Source organism: Trachypithecus francoisi, unplaced genomic scaffold, assembly GCF_009764315.1.
Source record: "Trachypithecus francoisi isolate TF-2019V2 unplaced genomic scaffold, Tfra_2.0 Lachesis_group12, whole genome shotgun sequence".
NCBI lineage: Eukaryota > Metazoa > Chordata > Mammalia > Primates > Cercopithecidae > Trachypithecus > Trachypithecus francoisi.
In genome coordinates, this window is record NW_022681457.1 from 18,557,166 (window position 1) to 18,581,449 (window position 24,284).

A 24,284-nucleotide genomic window follows, 5' to 3' on the forward strand; every position below is an offset into this window, starting at 1 on the left:
ATATATTATTGAAAATTATTTATTTTTATGTTATTTCCTATCTTCCCAGTAAAAGGTACACTCTCTGTCTGTTGTGTTGACTCGCACATCCCAAGCACCTACACGGGACCTGGCACATAGAGGGCACCTGGTGAGCATTTTTGAAATGAACATGCCTGCAAATTGGTAAGTTTGGGGCCATCATTTTTCCCAGTACACCCTTTACAGGCAAAACAATGAGGACAAAGCATGGGCACTCTGAACACAAGACTCAAGCATAGAAGGGTGGTGAAAAACTCTTACCCTTATTTAAAATGGCATGTGCTATTATACTAGTCCCATGGATAGTTTAATATCTGTTTTAGGTAAGGAAAACTAGTCATCATCACTATCCCTTTTTCAGGATTAGACTGGGAAACTTCACAATTGAATACATTTCTAGGCAACCTGCAGTCTAAACTGTAAGTTAGATCCAAGGGTTACCAATCTCTATTGCTTCTAAAAGTTCATAATGATCCCTTAGCTCATGAGTAATAACCATAACTATTTTAGAACAGAGTATGCATTTTTAATTTACTTTGAATAAAAGCACAGTTTATATTTGGTGGCAAGAATTTGCTTCTAACACTATGTAATTAAAACTAATTATGGAAAAAAAATGCAAGAAGATTGGTATTCTAAAATATTCAAACAACTCTATTTGCCATTTATAAGAATAAAGGCAAGAAAGATAAAGCCACATATTTCAAATACGTAGTTAAAGAAAACCACAAAACCCTTTAAGGCTCCCATGTATGTGAAAAACAGAACTAAACTACCTTTGGCTATTTGCAAATACAGTGGTCTGGCCACATGGAATGCCTCATGCCATGGAAACAAGGTAAGATTGCTGGGCTCCATCCATTTGTAACTCACCTGCAATACTGTTATTATATCTATATATATATTTTTTACCTTGTTGTAAAAGTAGTAAATACATTTAAAGACTATTTGAAAAACAGAACACACACTTTCTAACTTACCAGGTGTCTCATTATTCTCACAACTCACAGCAGTTTGCTCTCATCCCATAGGGTGCTCCCCACTTTGTCTGGGGACCTTCCCCTTCCTTGAGTCAGCACCAAGTAAGGCAGATCCCTTCTATCCATCAGGTCTCAAGAAGTCTCTAGAAAGCTGACTTCATGTCCTCCCCTGCTTATTGCTGTCTCTCCTGGCTCAGGTGGAACAGTGGAAATGGACCTGGGCTAATTGCACAGCTGTGCATATGCCATGCTCCGAAAAGCTGCACACCTGAGTAACACAGAATCTTGAACTCTCTGGGTGAAAGACATCAGTGAATTCCAAGCCAGTAACATACCAGAGCTCTGGACCCCAACATCACCTCCCTCTCTAAACAGCTTCTCAGTGTCACCTGAAGAGTCACAGGAGAAAACAGCAGTGTTTTGTCATCATTTGGCGGCTGGCTCTGTAAACTCTCTCTCGATGGGTGAAGGCCAAAGGAAGGGAAGCTGGTGGAAGAGGGCTTACCTGAGGGTACAGCAGCAGTGCTGAAAGGTACAGAACCAAACACATCTGCACTCGCTGGAAGGGTCTGAGATGAAGATGGGATAAAGGCATCACCTGGAGTTGCAGGAGTCTGCCAGACAGAGAGAGGCAGAGGACACATGAGACCTGGCTTAGCAGTCACCAAGGCCGGGAGGTAGCAGATGCAGGAATAAAGGGGCAGGGGAAGGGATCCACAGTTCAAGCCACTTATGTGGTGTGCAGCCCATGTGCTGGTTACATACACTTTATCTACAAAATGGGAAATGATACCTCCAGCCCTACTCTGAGGATTAAGTGAGATTATGTGTTTAAATTATTTTACATCACTTAAATTTTTAGCACCATGCATAGGCATATAGTAGGTGCTTGGCAAATAATGGCCAGTATCCTAATGATTTAGTTTGAGCCCCTACTCCCTGGGGGGTGTTTTCAGGTATCAAATTTCCATAATATTTGGCATTCACCCTTTAGAGATGGCCAGTTCAAATTGAAATACACCCACTCAAGACCTACTGTGTGCCCAGCTCAGGGGCTGCAACTTAATACATGGCCAATGAGCAGTTGTTGACTAAATCAACAAATAGAATTTAGCAAGTGGAGCACTGACCCTTGTATCCTGGTGCATCCCCCCCCCAACTCCAGATTCTCCCTCAATCTTCGCTTGCAAAAAGAAGTAAATATTTTCAAGAAGACAACAAGAAACAATGCTTGCACCACTGAAAATTCTACAGGGCCTAGTCCATGCTGGAATTCCAAAAAGGTCTGCTGCATGGACTGGTGGGCAAGATGGGGGATACAGAAATGAAAACATCAGTACTCATAATTTTGTATATGTCCACACCCATTTATAGCAGGCTTTTGCCTACAGAGTATAAATCTGTTTGATGCTGTAATATCCTTTTTTTCCCCCTTGGAATAGGCTGGGCCAAGCAATTAATCCTGAAATCATGGCAATTAGACAAGGCCATTTTTAGACTAGCAGCTTGTGGGACGAATGGCATTGTTCTGAGGATTATTAAATACCCATTTGGACTGCGCCTGGGTTCAGGGCCAGAAACACAGCCATGAGCTGCTGTGTTAAGCACTTTTAAAAACAGTCAGCGCCGTTCTTTTGTTCCCCCTTTGTGACCTTGGGTGAGTCACATGTCCTTTCTGGGACTCAGTTTGCTCATCTGTAAAATGAAGGGGATAAGGTTAGAAGATCTCTTCAGCCCTTTCTAGCTGCATAGCCCTGCAGTTCTGCAACTCCCAAGTTCCCAGGAAGAAGCTTTTAGCCCAGGATAAAGGGGAGAATGAGAATTGCTAGAGCCATCCACATTCTTTGGGGACAGAGGCTGCGGTCCCCGCCCTCAAGGCTGCTTTGGACATCAGGTGTTGGCAGCAGGGCAGCTGTGCCTAGATTCCCAAGCGGCAGCAGTGGGCAGCAGTGTCTTGTGCCATCTGTCCTCAGTGGTGAGGTTACAGCCTTTTCTCTGTGAGGCACATCTTGCCAATGAACCATAGCACCATCCCTCGGTTTGCACAACTGCGCAGTGCCCAGAGGAGCTGTCCCCTCCCAGCAGCTTCAGCTGGTGCAGCTGCGGCTGACTGCTCTCTGCCCTCCTCAGGGAATGGGCAGGGGAGGGGCTGGAGGGGCCATCTCGGCTCTTTTCTTTGCAGTGGCTGCAGAGTTGCTTTTGAATGCATCCAGCACTGGGATTCTATTTTGCTTTGGTTTTAATTCTGTTTTCTTCTTTTCATTTTCAAATTAGGGCTCCCTGCAATCTCTGTCCTTTTGTAAGCATTGACTGAGGTACCCTGGCTGAAGCTGTGGCTGGGAGTCCAGAGCTTCCTGAGAAGCTCAGTAAGGCCCAAGTGCCCAGGTCATGGTCTGCAAAGCTGAAGGGCAGGCTGGAAGGGAGGGAAAAAACAAAAAGAAGGGAGAGAGGAAAGAAAGAGGGAAAGGAGAGAAGGATGGGCAGAGCAGGGTGTGGGGAGAAGGTCCTTCCTTTACTGGGCTGGCCACCTACGCTGTACTGGGCTTGGGGCAGGTGCTGACAAATGCCTCATCCTATGTGTTGTCCCGAGTTTCCTGCCTACGTTCCCAACCACACCATGTGCTCCTTGTAGTCAGAAACCACATCTCCTTCGGGCCTCTCTTCTCAGACCCCAGCAGAACAGCAAGTGCCCAGGCAAGTCCTGTCATTGCTGAATGCATGGTCTTGTTTATTTTGCAAAACAGAGGCATATATCATACTTCCCCTTTTTAAATAGCCAAGCAAATTAAGGATCAGAATGACTAGTTAGTTTGTCCAAGTCACACAGCTTGAAAGAGTCAACGCTGAAATCCACCAGAGGCTTCTTTCACTCACAGCCCACATTCCGGCCACTGAGGGGATGTGGAAAGAAAGGAAAGGGGTGCAGGGTTCAGAGAGCAATGCATACTTACGGGGGGAGAGGTTATATCAGGGGGTGTGGACATGTCCCCAAAAAGTTCTAACTGGGTCACAGCCTGTAAAGACAAAAAGGTAATCATGTAACTACAAAGAAAGGTGGTGTTTCTGGGTCCTGCTTTACACACAGTACGATACGGGGATACACATTTCTGTTTTTCATCATTTCTAGATAAACCATAATCCTGGTGGGTCATTACTATACCTCAGGATCCCAAAGGCAACATCTTGAATGCAGCCAGAATCAATTCTTGCTTCCTTGCATCTGCCTATTTATCCAGCCTTGGTCAAGACTGCCCATTAATCACTTCCCATAAGCAGTAATAACATCACTTCACATTTATTTACCATCAAATGCCAGCAATGTCTCTTCTTTCTAGGAGATAAAGGCAGGGAGGCAATCCCATCATTGGTTTTTCTCTCATGAGTGTATCCACACATACAAGATGCCTTCTATGTGTAAGTACAGACATGACTTCATGGTCACGTCAGTAAGGGCTCCCAATAGCATTCACCCTGAGAGGTAGGAATTGTCATCCCCATTTTTACAAATAGATAAACTAAGTCTCAGGGATGTGATATCAAGGTCATCCAGGCCAGGATTTAAATTTGCTGAATACAGAGAATGCAGTCAAACAGCACTCTCTGAAAGAGTCCATCTTTAGGAGAAAAAATGTGGTTGGAGGAAAAGAAAACATTTCATTTAAAAACAGGAAAGGAATCAAAAACAACCAAGTGTATACATCATTAATCACTCCTAGGAACTCCATCACTGCAGACACTGCATCATCTATCTCCTCATCCATCACATGGGAGTATCTGAGCAAGGACAGCCACAACAGCTAAAGAAACCCTTTAAGATACACTTAGAACTAATCTGCACACACTGCCAAATTCACAGACTGTAGGGAGTCTATGGCCTGACTTAATTATGACAAGTATGTAATCACATGCTTTGTACAAACCTGTCCACTGAGGAAAAACCACTTTTCCCTCATCTTCAGATCTTAAGTGATAGCTTCAAATTGGGGGAACCTAAACACACCATTTAGTGGAAGGGATGTGAAGAGTCCGACTGCCCTGCCACACAGGACTCCTGCACTCAAACTGCTCTACCCAGGTCATGGCTGGATCTCTAGGGTTCATCCAAGGAAGGGAATGTTCTTTCCTACGGGCAAGTGAGTGAGCTTTGGGCTCTGGAAAATGTCCTACACTCCACGCCTGGGGGTGTGGAGTACTGATAAGATAAACCACATAAGAAAAGGGCCCCAGGTCAGGCAGGGCCCCAGATGGGGAAGAACAAGGAATAATTGTTCTGAGGGATGGTTAATCACAAACAACCCAAGGGCACAACCTCATTTTCAGGTAGCCCCTCCAGCACAACTCTATAAAACTTCCCTCCAGCCCCTGCCTCTTTGCAGACAGCCCCTTCTCTGCTGTGCTGCCCATTGCAATCTTGCAATGTATTTTCATGCTTTCTCTAATATATCTACCTTTCTTTACCTACAAATGTCTTCATAAATTCCTTTACTGCCTGGACCACTGGCCCCAGATAGTAGCTACCTCCAACAGGAGGCATACTTGGATTCTACCACTTTCAATATCTGCAACTCCTCAGAGCTACAGTTCCTTCATCTGGGCAATGGAGATGATAATATCTCCTTTGCAGATGTATTGACAACATTAATAGGAGAACTTTGATGTTTGGTTAAGCCTGGTTGAAAGAGCACAAAAGTCTTTTTGCTGAAAGGAGAGAAGCTTGGCTTTGTTAACTTACTTGCAGCTCTTCCTTCCCTTTCAGCTTTCAGATTGAATAACAGTGCCTGGCACACAACAGGGCCCTATAATGACTGATTTTGTTTCCAACTGCACAATAATTTTTGATAAATCTTCAACAACTGCTACATGCTGGGCACTGTGCTATGTGCTGGGAACACAAAAATGAGAAATGCCAACTCTCAGCCTGCAGGGAGTTTACAGACTGGTGGGGAGGACATCCAATCTGTAGATGCAGATAATCTCAGGTAATGTAGCAGAAATAGCAACAGGGGTCTCTATGGTGTGCTGTGGGATTACCTAGAAGGAAACTGATCTGGTTTGGCTGTGGCCCCACCCAAATCTCAACTTCAATTGTATCTCCCAGAATTCCCACGTGCTGTGGGAGGGACCCAAGGGGAGGTAATTGAATCATGGGGGCTGGTCTTTCCCATTCTGTTCTCATGATAGTGAATAAGTCTCACGAGATCTGATGGGTTTATCAGGGGTTTCCAATCTTGCTTCTTCCTCATTTTCCCTTGCTGCTGCCATGTAAGATGTGCCTTTTGCCTTCCGCCATGATTCTGAGGCCTCCCCAGCCATGTGGAACTGTAAGTCCAATTAAACCTGTTTTTCTTCCCAGTCTCAGGTATGTCTTTATCAGCAGCATGAAAATGGACTAATACAGTAAAATTGTTACCAGTAGAGTGAGGTGTTGCTGAAAAGATACCCAGAAATGTGGAAGTGACTTTGGAACTGGGTAACAGGCAGAGGCTGGAACAGTATGAAGGGCTCAGAAGAAGACAGGAAAATGTGAGAAAGTTTGGAACTTCCTAGAGACTTGTTGAATGCCTTTGCCCAAAATGCTGATAGCGATATGGACAAGAAAATTCAGGACGAAGTGGTCTCAGATAGAGACGAGGAACGTATTGGGTACTGGAGCAAGGTGACTCTTGTTATGTTTTAGCAAAGAGACTGGTGGCATGTTGCCCCTGTCCTAGAGACCTGTGGAACTTTGAACTTGAGAGAGATAATTTAGGGTATCTGGCAGAAGAAATTTCCAAGCAGCAAAGCATTCAATAGGTAACTTGAGTGCTGTTAAAGGCATTCAGTTTTCTAAGGGAAGCAGAGCATAAAAGTTTGAAAAATTTGCAGCCTACGTCATAGAAGAAAAACCCATTTTCTGGGGAGAAATTCAAGCCAGCTGCAGAAATTTGCATAAGTAGCAAGGAGCCTAATGTTAATTCCGACAATCATGGGGAAAATGTCTCCAGGCCATGTCAGAGACCTTCATGGCAGCCCCTCCCAACACAGGCCTGGAGGCCCAGGAGGAAAAAGTGGTTTTGTGGGCTGGGCCCAGGGTCCCTGTGCTATGTACAGTCTAGGGACTTGGTGCCCTATGTCCCAGCCACTCTAGCTATGGCTGAAAGGGACCAATGTACAGCTTAGGTTGTGGCATCTGATGGTAGAAGCCCCAAGTCTTGGCAGCTTCCACATGGTGTTGAGTCTACAGGTGCAGAGAAGTCAAGAATTGAAGTTTGGAAACTTCCACCTAGATCTCAGATGATGTATGGAAATGCCTGGATGCCCAGGCAGAAGTTTGCTGCAGGGGCAGGGCCCTCAGGAAAACCTCTGCTAGGGCAGTGTGGCAGGGCAATGTGCCATCAGAGCCTCCACACAGAGTCCTACTGGGACTCTGCTTAGTGGAGCTGTGAGAAGAGGGCCACTGTCCTCCAGACCCAAGAATGGTAGATCCACTGATAGCCTATACCATGAGCCTGGAAAAGCCTCAGACACTCAACACCTGCCAGCAGCCAGGAGGGAGGCTGTACCTTGCAAAGCCACAGGGGCGGGGCTGCCGAAGACCAAGGGAACCCACCGCTTGCATCAGTGTGACCTGGATGTGAGACCTGGAGTCAAACAAGATCATTTTGGAACTTTAAAATTTGACTGCCTCGCTGGATTTCAGACTTGCATGGGCCCTGTAATCCCTTTGTTTTGACCAATTTCTCCCATTTGGAATGGCTGTAATTACTCAATACCTGTACCTCCATTGTATCTAGGAAGTAACTAGCTTGCTTTTGATTTTACAGGTTCATAGGCAGAAGGGATTTGTCTTGTCTCAGATGAGACTTTGGACTGTGGACTTTTGGGTTAATGCTGAAATGAGTTAAGACTTTGGGGGACTGTTGGGAAGGCATGATTGGTTTTGAAATGTGAGGACATGAGATTTGGAGGGGTCAGGGGTGGAATGATATGGTTTGACTGTGTCCCTACCCAAATCTCAACTTGAATTGTATCTTCCAGAATTCCCACATGTTGTGGGAGGGACCCAGGGGGAGTTAATTGAATCATGGGGGCTGGTCTTTCCCATGCTATTCTCATGATAGTGAATAAGTCTCATGAGATCTGATGGGTTTATCAGTGGTTTCTGTTTTGCATCTTCCTCATTTTCTCTTGCTGCTGCCATGTAAGAAGTGCCCTTTGCCTTCTGCCTCTCCCCAGACACGTGGAACTGGGAGTCCAATTAAACCTCTTTTTCTTCCCAGTCTTGGGCATGCCTTTATCAGCAGCATGGAAACAGAGTAATATAGAGACCCAACCAGCTTTTGGCAAAGTTTGAGACAGTTTTCTAAAGGAAATAGCCTAGATCTGAATCCTGAAGGAGAGGAGCCATGTGACCAAAAAAAGGAGACCATCCAGACAGAGGAAACTGCTTAAAAATGGCCAGAGGCCAGGAACAGAGTAGGTAGGTGGTAATGGAAGCAGTTCAGAGTTACCAACATGAAGGTGGGAGACAGGAGGCCAGTGTGGTGGTCAGGGGCAAGGTTGTGGTGGGAATTTCATACATTTCACAGCCTTTTCCATCAATTCTTGCCTATCTTGTTTCTCTTTCATACAGTAACAGCCCAGCAGCTGATGGGAATGAGGTGGACAGCACACAGGTCCTCTCCCAAATCTTGCTGGACTTGAAATGCTCTTCTTTGGTAATCCTTCTCTAGCATGTTAGCAATATTTTATATTATTTGGTGAAGTTCTGCTAGTCTTTTAGACCCTCTTCCAAATTCATAAAAGGAATAACTTTATTTAATCAATTCAAATGAAGCTTCTGGGCTTCTTTGAGACTGCAATTCTATGCTTTTAAAATGGCCCACAACTACTTTCAGTGTTCGGAAAATATTTAAATGAAGTTATTAATTAAGTCACACAATTTACATTTCAAATGTGTTGAACTCACGGCATACTTTTACTAACATCATAAATAGAATTTATTGGCTAATTTTCTCCTTAAGCACAACTTTTAAAATAACCTTCATTCTTGAGATATAGACTTTCCTTTTGCCAGATGATTTTCACTCAAGGATTAAACGAGAAAAACATGCAGAGGCATAAAACATAGATTGTTATTTCATTCCATTGGTTTGCTGTTTAAATAGAACCTTGAGTTAATTAAATTTTATAGAAAAAGGGGATTCTTGGGCCATAAAATTAAAAATAATCCTAATAACCATATGTGATCGAGAATCTGAAATAGTATCTATTTTCACAGGCCTCCTCCCCATGTTAACCCCAGTCCTTTTATTTGTAAGCTAATAAACCATGTTCCATCCGATAATAACGCTCTAATGAATCATTTTAAAAGCCTCAAGAGAATAAAACTAACAATTCACATTTATAAAACACTTTATAGTTTGCAATACGCTTTCAAATACATTATCATCATGTTTGACACTCACTGAGCCCCGAAAAGTCACCAGCATAGGTGCCATTGTCACTATGCTTCACAGATGAGCTAGCTGAGGCTGAGGTTAAGTGACTCACCTCTGATCGGTCAGCTAAAAGCAGCTGGGATGGACTTGACCCACACACCCACCAGCATCTTGTTCATCGATCCATCACTTTACCAAACCTTAGTTAGCCTTCCTAAATAGTGGAAGTCCAGCCTACAACATTCTCTAATCAGAAATCTGGGTTGCTACAAGGTCTGCCAGGATGCACATCCATTTGAGGTCATTTGGAATGTCAGCTTGAGATGTCTACTCGCCAGAGAGTAAGGCCCTTCCATTACTATCATTTCAAATGTCTCCTGGTAAAGAGAGATGTAGCTGGAGATGGTAGTTTTGCCCCTTTTTTTTAGCCCCCTGGGCATTTTCCAGGGGTAAGAAGAGTGATATTGTAAGGTGTACAGGACAGTAAAGGAAAAGTAGCTTCGATGTTTGGGGAGGTAGTTCCCTAATATCTCCATCAGGCCTGTTCTCTCCCCAGTCATTCTTTGATATGAACAAGTGATGGTTTTTCAGTAATATCTAGTTAAAGATTAGTACACTGCTCCTTCCAACTAGATCACTGCAACAAGATCCCTAGGTCTTTCTGAGAGAGAAATTCTAAAGGCACAATTAATGGAGGCTGAGATGTTATGGCTGACCCCGAAAACACCTTCTCACAGACCCATTCCCTGTGTTTTGGCATCAGGAGTTCTGTGACCCTTCAGTGGGCAGACATGGGAGTTCCTACCATGCATCAGCTACCAAGAGCAAGGGCTACAGAGATAGGTAAGGCACATTCCTGTTCCTATTGTCATAAGCTGGCTATATTATGGAAAGACAGACCCAGAGACACAATCAACGGAGGAGAGAAGCACAGGGAGTTATGAAAGAAGAGGCTATCTCAGGGTCTTACATGTGCGCCTCCTCCTACCTAGAACACTCATTCCTTCTCCCAAACATCCTTCAGGACGTGAATTAGAAGGCTTTCTGTTTTGTTTCCTATGAAGTGGCTTCCTAACTCAATTTGTACCCTATCCCATTGCCCATGACACTCCCAGATCAGTGGTTCTCAACCTTGGATGCACACTAAGATCACCCGGGGAAAAATTACTGATGCCTGGTTCCCACACCGAAAGATTCAGAATTAATTGGTTTGAGGTAACACCTAGTCACTGGAGCTTGGAAAGCTCTCCTAATGATTCTAATTTGCTGCCAAGGTTGAAGATTTTTATCCTGGAGGTTTCCCAATACTGTATTTAGGAGTGGCAATATTCATTGGCCTGTGTATCAGTCAATTTGAACAGATGTTGACTACAACCAATATATTTATACCAGGTTATACTGACTGAATAGCAGCCTCACCTGTGTTTTAGTACCAGTGGTGTACTTGGCACATCCTGTCCATGTATTTGAGTTCCTACTATGTCATGTTATACTGCATATCCCACACTACGCTAGGCGAGGCTCTCCTGTCATATCTTATCCCATGCAATGTTGCACTATGTTACACTGTGAGCTTCTTTAGGAAAGCCACTTTTCTGCATCTCTAGCATCTATTAGGATGCTTGGGACATCTTAGAGGTTTGAAAAGTCTTGCTGGATGAAAAGAAGGGGTGCTATCTCCTCTCCAACACACACTTTTGTTTACACACACACACACACACACACACACACGTACATACACTCTCACTATTTGACCTCATGGCAGGGCCCACCAATAGTCATCCTGGGAACATTTGAATAGGTACCTACTAGAGCAGAGCAGGGCAGCAAGTCTGCCATTCATGCCAGCTGGATGAAGAGAATATGGAATGCATGAGTATGAGCAGAACAACCTCATTTAACAAAAACCTCAAGGCCTTACCTTTGTTGCCTCAAAAATCTCATCAAAGTCCATGGGCAGGTTTCTGTTCTGTAACCACAAGGCATGACTGATGAGCATGAAATGAATGTGGAGATCATGACATGAAACAGTTAACCTGAGAGGGCTCTAATTCTTACCGGGGTGGCTGCAGCAAACCGTTCTTCAAAATCCTCAAACGAATAGCTGTTCTGAAAGTGGAAGGGATGATGAATGAGGATGAAGTGAGTGACACACAAATGACATGGATTTATGAGTTTAATGATGACAGTATCTATGATTCACACTTCCATGGTCTCAGCAGGCGGGAGCTGTTTCCAATGTCTGTGAAAATCTTGGAATATGTTTCTAGCATAAGCAGATGATAAAACATGGGTCTGATTAGGAAATACAGCAATGGCAAATTTGTAAGTTTAAATTCCATCTTCCTGCAATTACAGACATTGCCCTGCAGTTACAGACATCAACAGTGGCTATGGATAAGAGCATGCTGTTTACATTTGAGATTTTTCTTTTAAAAGAACAAAATGTCACCTTGTGCTTTAGACAAACTTTACTCTTTGGAGCAGTCTGTGAACAGCTGGTTTTCATGTGTTTTTATACATGTTGTCTTCTCTGCATGAAATGCACATCCCTTCGACCGGGCACGGTGGCTCACGCCTATAATACCAGCACTTTGGGAAGCCAAGGCAGGTGGATCATGAGGGCAGGAGATCGAGACCAGCCTGGCCAACATAGTGAAACCCCGTCTCTACCAAAACTACAAAAAATTAGCTGGGTGTGGTGGTGGGCGCCTGTAATCCCAGCTACTTGGGAAGATGAGGCAGGAGAATCACTTGAATCCAGGAGGCGGAGACTGCAGTAAGCCAAGATCGTGCTACTGCACTCCAGCCTGGGTGACAGAGCGGACTCCATCTCAAAAAAAAAAAAAAAAAAAAAAGAAAGGCTCTTCTCCTCATCTCTGAAAGCTCAATGCTCCCCAAATTCTCCAAACCCAGCTTAAAAGCCACCTCCTCCATGAAGAGTTTCTCTATCCTTTGAACTGAAATCCTCCTGAGTGTCCTCAGTACATTATCTGTGCCTATCATACTGTAAGCTTCCTCAAGCAGCTGGTAGAGGGTCTCCCCCTGCAGCTGGTAGAGGGTCTGGCACATAGCAGTCCTCAGAAATACAGAAACGAATGCATGTTCTAGAAGTAGCTGGCAGTGAGCAACATTTAATTGCTTTGTTAACTTTGTATTATATTGTTTATATTACATATTATAGGTATGTATAATATATCATATACATGTATATCTTAATAGCCATATTCTGCTCTATACATATAAGCTAATTATTCTTTGGATGATTTCCAAATAGTAAAACATTAATATAAATCTGCTAATATGGACATTAAAATGGAGTTATTACGCATGAATAGTTTTGAGGAGAGCTTTTGGCAATGGAGGAGTGGGAAAACTATCACCCATAGCCTCGTAATACTGTGCTTTGTCAGAATTTGCTTCCACCCTGTCTATAGGACATGTGACTGTTGCTTCCTTCAGCCCCAGTTACAGACTGCAGAGCAGAGCAGAGCAGAAGAATCAATGTGCCCAGGCCCACTAAGGCAGGGCCTTCAGGTCAACCACCAACCACCTGTTTCCACCAGCCCGTGGTTCAACATGACTTAACTATGGCTACAATGAGAGGAAAAGCCACCACATCAAATAAACATAGACATTATTATTATTATTATTATTTGGCCACAGGTGGGGTGAGGTGGTGAGACAATATTAGTCTAAATGATCCTGTAATCTATCGAGTGGCCTAAAAGGTTAAGGTTATGTTGCTACATCCTTTATAAATGCACACACTCTTAGCAATTTATGGCAGAGCCCCTACCAACTAGCTCTGGGTCATAACTTTTAATAAAAACATTTTTTAGTGTCCAAAATCTCATTACATCTGTCCAGTATAAAAAAGCAAACGGCTTCAGAGCATGATGGATGAATTAAATAAATTTGAAAAACAGCCTGTGGTAGAGGCTCATAAAAACCTCCACCATGTCCCATATAATGAAAATGTGGGAGGATAACCAGTGTCAGCATGAGCATGTTGTCACCTTCCTGGGAAAGGAGAGGTAGCCTTCGGTGAGGTGTGGAGCTGAGGTGTGATGAGGCGATTTCTTTGAATTCAGTTGAAACTTGGTCCGAGCAGATGAACAAACGCATTTTTTGGAATCACACAGATATGTACCAGGTCCTGGCCATTTCAGGCCATGGATGCGCTGGCCATGTAACCCTTGACAAGTTGATGAGCCTCAGTTTTCTCATCTTTAAAGTGGAGTGGGTAATGACAACATCATGGCAAGTTTATTGAGCAGTTTAATTGAGATATGTGCGCAAAGTCTTGTTTGGTGTTTAGCACACAGTAGATGCCCAAGGACTAGTAGCTATTATTATCTTCTCCTATTATTGGCTCATTTCAGTAATGCACGTGAACAATTAATTTATTTTTATTTTTATTATTTTTTTAGACAGGGTCTTACTCTGTCGCCGGTTGGAGTGCAGTGTTGCGATGTTGGCTCAGTGCAACCTTCGCCTCCCAGGCTTAAGTGGTTCTCCTGCCTTGGCCTCCCGAGTAGCTGGAATTAAAGGTGCAGGTACCACCACGCCTGGCTAATTTTTGCATTTTTCGTAGAGATGAGGTTTTGCCAGTTTGGCCAGGCTGGTCTCGAACTCCTGACCTCAGCCTTCCTCAGCCACCAAGCCTGGCCCCAAAGCACATATTGTTTAATGTTAGGAAACTATTATTATATAATGTTTGGAAATAGAGGGAAAAGAAACGAAGAAAATCTTTCCAATGGCCTCTCTTTAGAAACCACCTCCAACCAACAGCCCAGCACTTCCTAGACCTCCTGTCCTTACTCCTGAACCCTTCAATCCATTCTTGACTCCATCTTCTCTCTTTTGCCCTGCTCTTGGCTACAGTCTTGCCTGATCATCTTCATCCCATTTGTATCTTTTTTTACCTTGTGGCTACCTTACTGTTTGAACTCTGGCTCAGTCATTTCTCAGAGCTGCTTTCTTACAGTTACCTGTTTGGGGTAACCTTTGGAGACACCCCGTGCACTTCCTCCAGCCAGTGGGGAGATCCTCCCAGCTAATAAATACACTTTTTCCCAGGTGATTCTTATGGACAGAAACTGATCTACTCCCTAGTCTCTCCAAATTGCTAAATCTTGTTTTACCCACAATTACCACTTGAGTTTTAATTCATGCATATTAAAGTCTTTTTTGTTTTGTTTCTTACAGATTTTTCTTTCATACTATCATAGCATGTACACCGTTTTGTATTCTTTTAAAAACTCAACATGACGTCAAATTTACTTGCAACTTAAGCTTCCAGTGAGGAAATATAAAAGAAGGTATTTTCTCATGTTGTTTCAATATGGTTCGGGCTCAAATCTTCATTAAAACATTGAAATAAAGTTCCCACAGGGAGTTTATCTTCCTATAATCTCTTTTTGAAACAGTGGGGACACTATGATTCCATTACTGAGTAAGGCAATGAGGAAGACCAGATTCATGTTACTCTTACAGGAAAAATGACAGTGCATAAGGGACTTGGGATAAAAAAAACTCACACAGGAAGAAAACCTTTTTTATGGCTTCCAAATCAGAAACTTCTCACTCCTGGCTGCACAGTGTAATCCTTTGGGGCAGCTGATGATGTCAGAGCTACTGATGCCAGAGCCACATTATCAGAGATTTGGATTGTACTGGTCTAGGGTGGGGCCCGGCATCAGCGGGTTTTAAAAGCTCCCCAGGTGATGCTAATGTGCAGCCGGATTTGCAAATCACTATGCTGGGGAATACACTCTCAGTAGGAATAATTAGCAGGTTCCTAGGAAAATTGAAGCCGCTTTGATGGATTATGCAATTGATTAATTAATTTCTTCAATGAACATTCACTGGGTGCTTTCCACATGCCATGTCCTGGCTGGGCACTGGCGATACCTGGATGAATAACACATGGTCCTTGTTTTCATAAGGTCAGAGCAGAGCTATGCTGTATCATCTTTGTAGCTTGGGGTGGACAGTTGTGGGACAAGGACCACACAAGGCTTCTAGATCTAAACTCAGAGCTCAGACCAAGACTGAAAAAAAAAAAATTAAATGTTCCATTTAGAAGGCTCAAGAGAAATGGATTAACTTAAATGATTTGTAACTGCACTAAGGTGGGTACTATTAAGGACACCTACTGATTCCAGGCATCCGAATGCATGTTACCTTTCCCTAATGAATGATTTAACAAGGAAGACACATGCTAAAGAAGACTAATTCCTTCTGGGGTATCTAAGAGTTTATGCTCTTTATCACCTTTACCCAAGAGTAAACAGCCACTTTCCCATTTCCTGGCAGAGACAGATGGGAAAGCTCTGTTTGGCAATTGAAGAACAAGGGCAAGTGGCTTGAGATGGGGAATAGAAACTCTAATGTTAATAAATGATCTCTAGACCAGCCCTGTCCAGTAGAACTTTTTGGGATGATGGAAAGTTCTCTATCTGTGCTGTCCAATACAGCAGTCAGTAGATACATGTGCACCTCAAATATGGCTAGCATGCCTGATGAACTAAATTTTAAATTTTATTACATTGGCCGGGTGCTGTGGCTCAAGCCTGTAATCCCAGCACTTTGGGAGGCCGAGACGGGCGGATCACGAGGTCAGGAGATCGAGACCATCCTGGCTAACACGGTGAAACCCCGTCTCTACTAAAAAATACAAAAAACTAGCCTGGCGAGGTGGCGGCACCTGTAGTCCCAGCTACCTGGGAGGCTGAGGCAGGAGAATGGTGGGAACCCGGGAGGCAGAGCTTGCAGTGAGCTGAGATCTGGCCACAGCACTCCAGCCTGGGCGACAGAGCGAGACTCTGTCTCAAAAAAAAAAAAAAAATTTATTACATTTTAATTATTTTTGATTTAATAGCCTCATGTGGCTAGTGGCTACAGTATTGGACAGCATGACTCTAGATAAAATATATTAAAAAATAAACTTCCAGTTAACATGGTGCTTCCCAAATACTAGAGATAGTCCTTCCTTATCTATTTTCTATTCTTTTAAAGAATATCCTATATTTGCATTGACTGGAAGATTTCTATGGGAGAATTGATTTCTTTGCTATGTCTAGACAGTACCATGAAATCAAACTCAGTTTGCAAAAACAGCAGACTTCTTCTAGTTATAAGAGGTTTTTTTTTTTCTTTCATTGCTGGAGCTAAGTGAAAGCCAGATATTTGTGAGGTTTTTCAGAAGAAAGTGAAGATTCATGTTTCAAATGGAAATCCATGAAGTTTCATTACAACAGAAACAAAATGGAATACCATTTAATGCCTAAATGTGCCAGGCCTACTGAGATTTTGGGGATCGGTGGTCTTGCTGGACTCAATGCCTTGATCTAATAGAGAAATTGGTGCGCTTTGAGGTTTTGTCTTTATAATAATTGAGAACTTGCCTCTAATTAGTCCAATTTGGGCCTCACTTTAGCAGCTAATAGTCCTCCTTCTTCAGCTTCCAATTCAAGAGAGGATCCCAAAGGTTGTCCAGAAGGTTGGAGGATAAAGGGAAGTGCTTCAATCTTACAATAAAAGTTACATCTTCCCTTGAAGTGCTCACACATGTAATATGTCCTCAAATCCTTGAGCAACAAAATATTTACATCCAGCTTCTTAAAAATTAAGCTGGTTCTTGACATGTTCTTTCTTAATATGCAAGGGGAAGGTCAGCATGGGGAATGTTGGTGCAAGGATTTTGCTGGCACCTTATTGAGACATTGCAAGAAAGGTAGAACCCAGTGGACAAAGTTCGGGATGCTAAGCTGACCTGAATGGGCTAATGCAAATGACAGGGCATAGCTGTGGCTAAAGCCTCTGCCTCTGGATTCCTGGCCTTCTCAACTTTCATCTAATGTCAAGAAAACTAATTTGCTTGCAAGTGAAAACACTGAGTACTTTTAAAGTGAGAAATGTGATGGTTTCAGGAGAGGCAAAGGGAGGGAATGAAAAGAGAGATGTGGGCAACAGTAGTTTTCAGTTCAAACTGCTGCTCCATCACTGGCATTTGCTTGAATAAAGTTTATCATTTGAGCCTCAGTTTCCCCCTCTGCAAAAAACAAGGATAATAATGCTTACAATGTGGGCCTGCAGAGAGGAAGCAGTGAGAAGACTGATGTATATGAAAATAGCACAGCAACTGGCAGAGTAAAACCTCAACAGGTGTCATTTCCCTTTTGAAAATTACAGAAAGGGAAGGAAGGGAGGGAGGGCAGGAGGAAGAATAGTCATGGAATTATTTGTTTGGTTGGTAAGGGTAGGCAGGTGCCAGGTCATGGCAAAAATTTGGGCGATATTGGTCTAGGGAAGGGATGAAGTCACCTGGAGAAGAGGCTGAAGATGCACTGTGGTCTTCACAGAGCAGATGCTCAGTCAAAGCAGCTCCTGCTCTTGGACCTTCCCCCAGTTTTTAAACCAGCACGGCTGGCTAGGAGTCTGCCTCATCATTCCACCCACCCCACCCTTTCTCCTTCCCACTCTTCTTCCTATCCATCCCTTATACCTATTTTAGAACTCAGATAGTAACTCCATGTTTTGATGCTCAGATTTTCTAAAAGCCATTCAATATTTTCCTGAAAATATATATAAGGTTGGGGTTGGTGGCATGATCTGCAGGCAGAAGATGATTATGCAATAAGCTACTAATAGCTAAATTAAGTCTGACCTCAGTAACAGTGATAAAGGAAAGGAGATATTAATTGTGATGCCTGACAAATGATAATGCTAGTGTTAAGGGGAGATGGTGGTAGTTCCAGAGATGACTGTCATAAGGCTGTGATCATTGGTCATCCATTCACTTACTTCTATTTATTAAATATATATGATTTACTAAGCATCCGTAAACAAAGTCTTCTACCACATGAAGGAGATAGAAAACAAGAAATTATACAGTTGGTGTTATCAGTGAGATAATTCACATAAAACCTTTAGTATTTAGGGCCCAGATCAGAGTAATGACAAGATTCATGCTAGTGGTTACTAGTATTATCGTCCTTATGATTAAACACATCACACCCAACCCCACGTCGTGGGGTTGGGGAAGCTGGGGTCAGCATACATTTTGAGCTGGTGGCAGTAGCAGCAGTGGGAATTTGATGGTGGAAACGCTGCTGCCATGGGATAGAGGGCAGTCATCATAAAGACAGAGATGATGACATAGCGTTCTCTGTGCTGTATCATCATCATGACAGCCAAGATGTGGCCAGGGATGGAAATTAGGAAGAAACACTGAAAATACCATCACAGCCACAGAGCTCTCTAGAAACACTGGGAATGACTGTATAATTTACACACTCGTAGAAGCTTCCTGGTTCTAATCCATAACTTCATCTCAAAGATCTGACATTTGACAAGGAGGATTTTAGAATTCAATGCCCTCTTCCCTTGCCTTAGCTCTTTTGTGAGGGGAAGGATCAGGCTGCAAATGGCTTTGCTACTTTAATGGTTTTGATAGAACAAACAGGTATAAATATACACAGAAAACCAGAAACCAAAGGGGAAACATTTCTAAAAGCTTGCAATTATTTGTTTTTAATGGTCTCGTCCTATCTCCTTTTTTCTTTTAAAATCCTATTATTCTAGTTCCACATTAGCAAAAACTCAAGGATTTTTCAAAAACTCCTAACAAGATTTGGCACCGGTTCAGTACTTTGAAAAGGGAGTGAATTAGAATCACAGTAATGTGAAATTGGCTCCCATCAGCAGGATGACAGGATTCAACACACTTTTGGGGAGGTGGGCAGGGGAACTTCTCAGAGTCAGTCATCTTTCTTTGCTGCTGTGCCTGTCTTGGAGGGGTTACCACTGCGGTCCAGATGGCATCCAAATGGTAACAAGAAATATTGGAGGGAGCTGAAATCAAGCAAGAGTAGTAGAGGCTCAGGCTGAATGCAGAGCAAATCAGAGGAAATCACAAATGGAGAGATGTCACAGCAAAGGAAAAAATAGCCAGGAGGGCTTTGCCTGCTGCTCTGACAGCCGTTCCATGCAAAATGTTTTTCCTTTTCTTCTCCAGAGGAATGCAGATTTTACATACTTAGGAATTCATTTCCTCATTCACTTCTTCATTCTTGGATTTGATTATCAAGGCATTAATTTAATTAAGGAATAAACATTTCCCGAATACCCATTATGAACCAGGCACTATGCCTATCCTGTGAGCACTTAGATGTTGTCCATTCTCTGAGTTGTAACAGCAAAGTTAGCGAAACTGGAGGATACTAATTCAATTCAGAGTGTGAGAAGTACCACAACAAGGGTACCAGGCTGAGCATTTTTATAGAGCATGTACACGTTCACTGTGGCTGTGCTGTTCCCGGGACTGAAACCAGCTCCATATGAATAGCCAAAGCAAGAATTCTGTTTTTATGTGAATGGAATTGGACTCGATTACTGTCCTCGAATTTCTCTTTGTTGTAACATTAGGGAAATATCCATCTCATAAGACTGAGTTGAAGATTACCCAGGATAAGATATAAGGTAACAGTTGAGCATGTGCCTGACAAATAGCAAGACTTCCATTAGTGTCTGATTATTTGGATCCTCTATTAAGTCAACAATTCAATAAAGTATCCTTTAGGAATATGATAATTTTGTAGCACCTACTTGATGGGATTTTGAGCTGTTTTAAAAATTTCAGAATTGCAGAATAAAATTACAAGAGACTACAGAAATCTCTAACCCAACTCATCTCTGTATTTATTTCAAATCAAGAAACAGAGACCTTCAACTTTCTCAAAAACATGGTAATAACAGTGGCAGATTTGGGATGACACAGCAAGTTCCCAACTCCTGGTCTAGTTCCTTTTCACTCTACCACGGTTCCTCTCACAGTTGTATAGATTAAGAAGAGACCATCATAAGTCAGAGCAGAGAAACCTGGCTCACATTTTATAACAAGGAAACAGGCTCAAAGGAAACCTTGCCTTGTTCATAGGGAAACCAGTGAGGGAAATGGCTACTTCCTAGAGCTCTGAGGATTGAATGAGGCAATATTCAAAACTAGATGACTTGGAAGGCAGCCTTAAGGTTTGAAGTCCAGAGGATATCTGGAAGAGCATTATCCTCAACTGTTTCTGATTGATTGTAGAACTTGAAAATAGTTTGTGTGTGTCTTAATATCACATGCCCTCTGAATACGTCTCTAGGTATATTCTTTACCTTCTTAGGCCTTGGCATAAGACCTCTGTCTGGTCACGATTTCCATCTTTATTCATCGAGAAAACTATAATGTATCCCTAGAGGACATGTTAGCTCTAGTCAGCTCTTCAAAGCCTTCCTCCATGACCCTCAGGATGGATTAGATAACCACCCTTGGCATCACACGTGTCCAGTTACAATGACTATTACCTTCCCTCTTTTCTACTATAGCCTATGGCCTTGTAGAGACTCTAGTTCCTCATATGGGAAACTGTCTTATTCATCTTTAAATTTCTAGTACCTAGATGGCCTAGTGGTCAACGCACAGAAGGAAATTATATTGAATTGATACATTTTAAAAAACAAAATGAATAAATGGATGAACTTGTTTATATAATACAATAGAAAACTGAACAGAAAGAAACTTGGCGATAGCATGACTTATTATATGGAGGGCATGGTATTCCATATGGTGTTTTCAAATGCTCGGCATGTATGTGCATGCATGCACACATACACATGATCACACACACACACACACACACACACACACAATCACAGAGATTTGGCATTTGTTATTAGGAACTCCAGAAAAAAGCTGTCCCATCTATCCTGCCATGTGGCCAAATGGGGCTTTACAATTAGGGTAAATTACTCCATTTCTAACTTCAAAGAGATACTAGGCAGAAGTTCCATAAAAAGTTATAAGAACAGGGATATGATGCCCTCCTAGCCCTACTAATATCTGGATGGCATTTTCAACTGACCCTTCAAGCTCCTCCCCAGAGAGACCCATCAGTGGTTCTAGTGTGTCAGCAATCAGCACCCTTTTGCATTTTAGCAATTGGTGGGTGACTATATCCCATAATTTTCAGCCTCTCAAACTTAACATGTCCAAAGAACTTTTGATGTCCCCAAACCTGTTCTTTCCTTGTCTTCCAGTTTCTGTAAAGGCCACCAACTCACACCCAGATGCTCAAGTCACAAGCATACAAGTTACTTTAGATTCTTCTCCCTCCCACACTTTGACATGTAAGCTTTCATGAAGAAATGCTGATTCTATCCCTGAACGTGTCCCAAAGCTGTCTGCCTCTCTCCCTCTTCTCTGTGGCATTCTCTTTTGCCCAAGAGTGCTGCTTCCACTTTTGTCCACTGAAGTTCATCTCCCAAAGAGCGGTCAAAGTGGTCTTTAAAAAATATCAGATGAGGTCAGGCATGGTGGCTCACATGTGTAATCCTAGCACTTTGGGAGGCTGAGGCAGGTGGATCACCTGAGGTTAGGAGTTTGAGACCAGCCTGGCCAACATGGTGAAATCCCGTCTCTACTAAAAATACAAAAATTAGCTGGGTGTGGCAGTGCATGCCTGTAGTCCCAGCTTCTTGGGAGGCTGAGGCAGGAGAATTGCTTGAACCCAGGAGACAGAGGTTGCAGTGAGCCAAGATTGCGCCACTGCACTCCAGCCTGGGTGACAGAGAAAGACTCCTTCTCAAGAAAAAAAAAAAAAAAAAAATCAGATGAGGTCTTTTATTGCACTTGGAATAAAATCCAACCTCCTCACCACTGCCTACAAAACCATCCAAACTTGGGGTGCCACCTGTCGTGAACTCACGTCCACCATTCCCCCCTTTCCTACCATGTTCTCCCTTCATGATGAATCACTGGCTAATTCCTGCCTCAAGGCTTTTGCCCTTGCCTTTCTCTGTTCCTGGCACACTCTTCATCTGGTTGGTTCCTTCTCCTAATTCAGACTTGGGCCAGGTGTCACCTCAGGGAGACCTTCTCTGACTGTACCTAATGCAGGAGCAGCCCCAGCTCTTGTTCATTGCCTTGTTTGGCTTTGTTTCAAGCACTCACTACTCTGTTTGTCTGTTTCCTTTTCTGTTGGCAGCCTTTCCCTGTGGAGGGTGACCTGGGTTGGGACTTGGTTTGACTTGTACCTGTGCCTAGCTCAGTGCTTGACACACAGTGGACACTAGACCTTATTTGAAAAATGGGTGAAGGAATGAATGCCTGAACAGAGCAATGCATAAGTGACCAGAGACTGGTTCTAGGAGGCACCTTACAGTATAGAAGAAACTATAAAATGATAACAAAAAAGACACTTCATGCATATACTACAGGGAAAAGGGAACTCTGTGTTTGCCAGTTTGACATCTGTGCTCTGGCCTCAGGCTTCTTTTCCTACTTGTTCTGGTGCTGGACACCTTATCTCTGAGGGCCTTGTAGCTAGGGAACGAAGAAGGCATAGTTAAGGAGATCTTACCACAGATGCCAAAAGCAGAAACTGTCTTTACCCACACTTTTGCTATATCTGTTCTATGAAAAATCTTTTTAATTAAAAGTAGCCCATTTCTCCTTAGTCAGGTCACAGGTGGTTGGGATTACTATTTCTCGTTTTGACAAATCCACAAAGAAGACAAAAAAAGTATACTCTGGACTCAAGAGGAAGGAATGGGTCACATGGTAATATTAAGACCTCCTGTCTTCTTGGCCAGGCAGAGGTCACTATGGACAATAGTAATTATAGCTAATGCTTAGATGGAACTTCCTCTGTATGAACCAGACACCATTCTATGTGCGTTCATATATTAACTCATTTAATTATTGCAACAAATGTGAGGTGCTGTTACTTGCCTTGTTTCCAAGAGGAGGAAACCAAGGCACAGAAGGTTTAATTAACTTGCCCAGGGTCACACAGCTAGTAAATGACTGAACTAGAATTTTCACGTAAAGTGGGTTAGCTTTGGAGTATGTGCCCATAACCATTATGTTATAGTGAGGAGAACAAAAGGTATAAGACGACCTATATTTTAAGAGTAGGGTGGGTGGTTAGGGTTCTGGAAAGGGCAGCCATGGTGGGCAGTTTAGGAGCTTGCTCTGTTCCAGTCCAACCCAATCCTCTCTTGGCGGACCATGGCCAGATCATAGTATAAGGGCTATCCCTATAACAATGGCAGGAGGAAGGAGGCTAGAACATCCTAGGCAACTGTGGAAACAGCAACATAGAAACTGTCAAAGAGACAAGGCTATAAGATTTTAAAATATAAGAAAGTGGGGTGGCAGCTGGGCGTGGTGGCTCATGCCTGTAATCCCAGCACTTTGGGAGGCCGAGGCAGGCAGAGCACTTGAGGTCAGGAGTTTGAGACCAGCCTGGCCAACATGGAGAAATTCTGTCTCTACTAAAAACACGAAAATTAGCTGGGCATCGTGGCACATGTCCGTAATCCCAGCTACTTGGGAGACGGAGGAAGGAGAATCACTTGAACCTGGGAGGCGGAGGTTGCAGTGAGCCAAGATTGCACCACTGCATTCCAGCCTGGGTGACAGAGCGAGACTCCATCTCAAAAAAATAAAAGAGAAAAAAAGAAAGAAAGTGGGGTGGGAAACCCTGAGTATTGGGCTGACAGCATGTAATGGTGAAAAAAAGGGTAGTTCTAGAGATAAGGACAGCAATACTGCTAACCTGCTGGAGAGAAACATAATGATATGCTGACGGAACTTCTATGATAGGCAGGAAGATGGGAGGTGGAGAAGAGAGACAGTGTTGTAAAAAGTAAGAGTGAATGTCACCTTAATAGGAGACATTTCTTTCAGCATAAGTAGAGAAGCAAGGGATTTATCCTTCACAATCAGACTCTATTTCCCTCTCCTTAGCATCTCAACCTCAATCTTCTTATCCATACAATGGAGAAAATAATAGTTGTCATCTTAATT

General features: G+C 43.0%; 1 protein-coding gene across 6 annotated transcripts in view; it reads right to left on the minus strand.

Moving 5' to 3' along the window:
* The window catches only part of DAB1 (DAB adaptor protein 1), a 1,271,953-nt gene that overhangs the window by 27,881 nt on the left and 1,219,788 nt on the right, over positions 1-24,284 (minus strand). For 3 of the 6 annotated variants that reach the window (XM_033225043.1, XM_033225042.1, XM_033225046.1), the window contains 2 exons: positions 3,953-4,015; positions 1,507-1,615 (listed from right to left, as the gene is read on the minus strand). In XM_033225043.1, coding sequence (XP_033080934.1) covers positions 1,507-1,615; positions 3,953-4,015 — 172 coding nt within the window. Of the gene's footprint in view, positions 1-1,506; positions 1,616-3,952; positions 4,016-11,342; positions 11,391-11,479; positions 11,531-24,284 lie in introns of all 6 variants that reach the window. The other 3 variants (XM_033225044.1, XM_033225041.1, XM_033225045.1) reach the window with 2 other exon arrangements.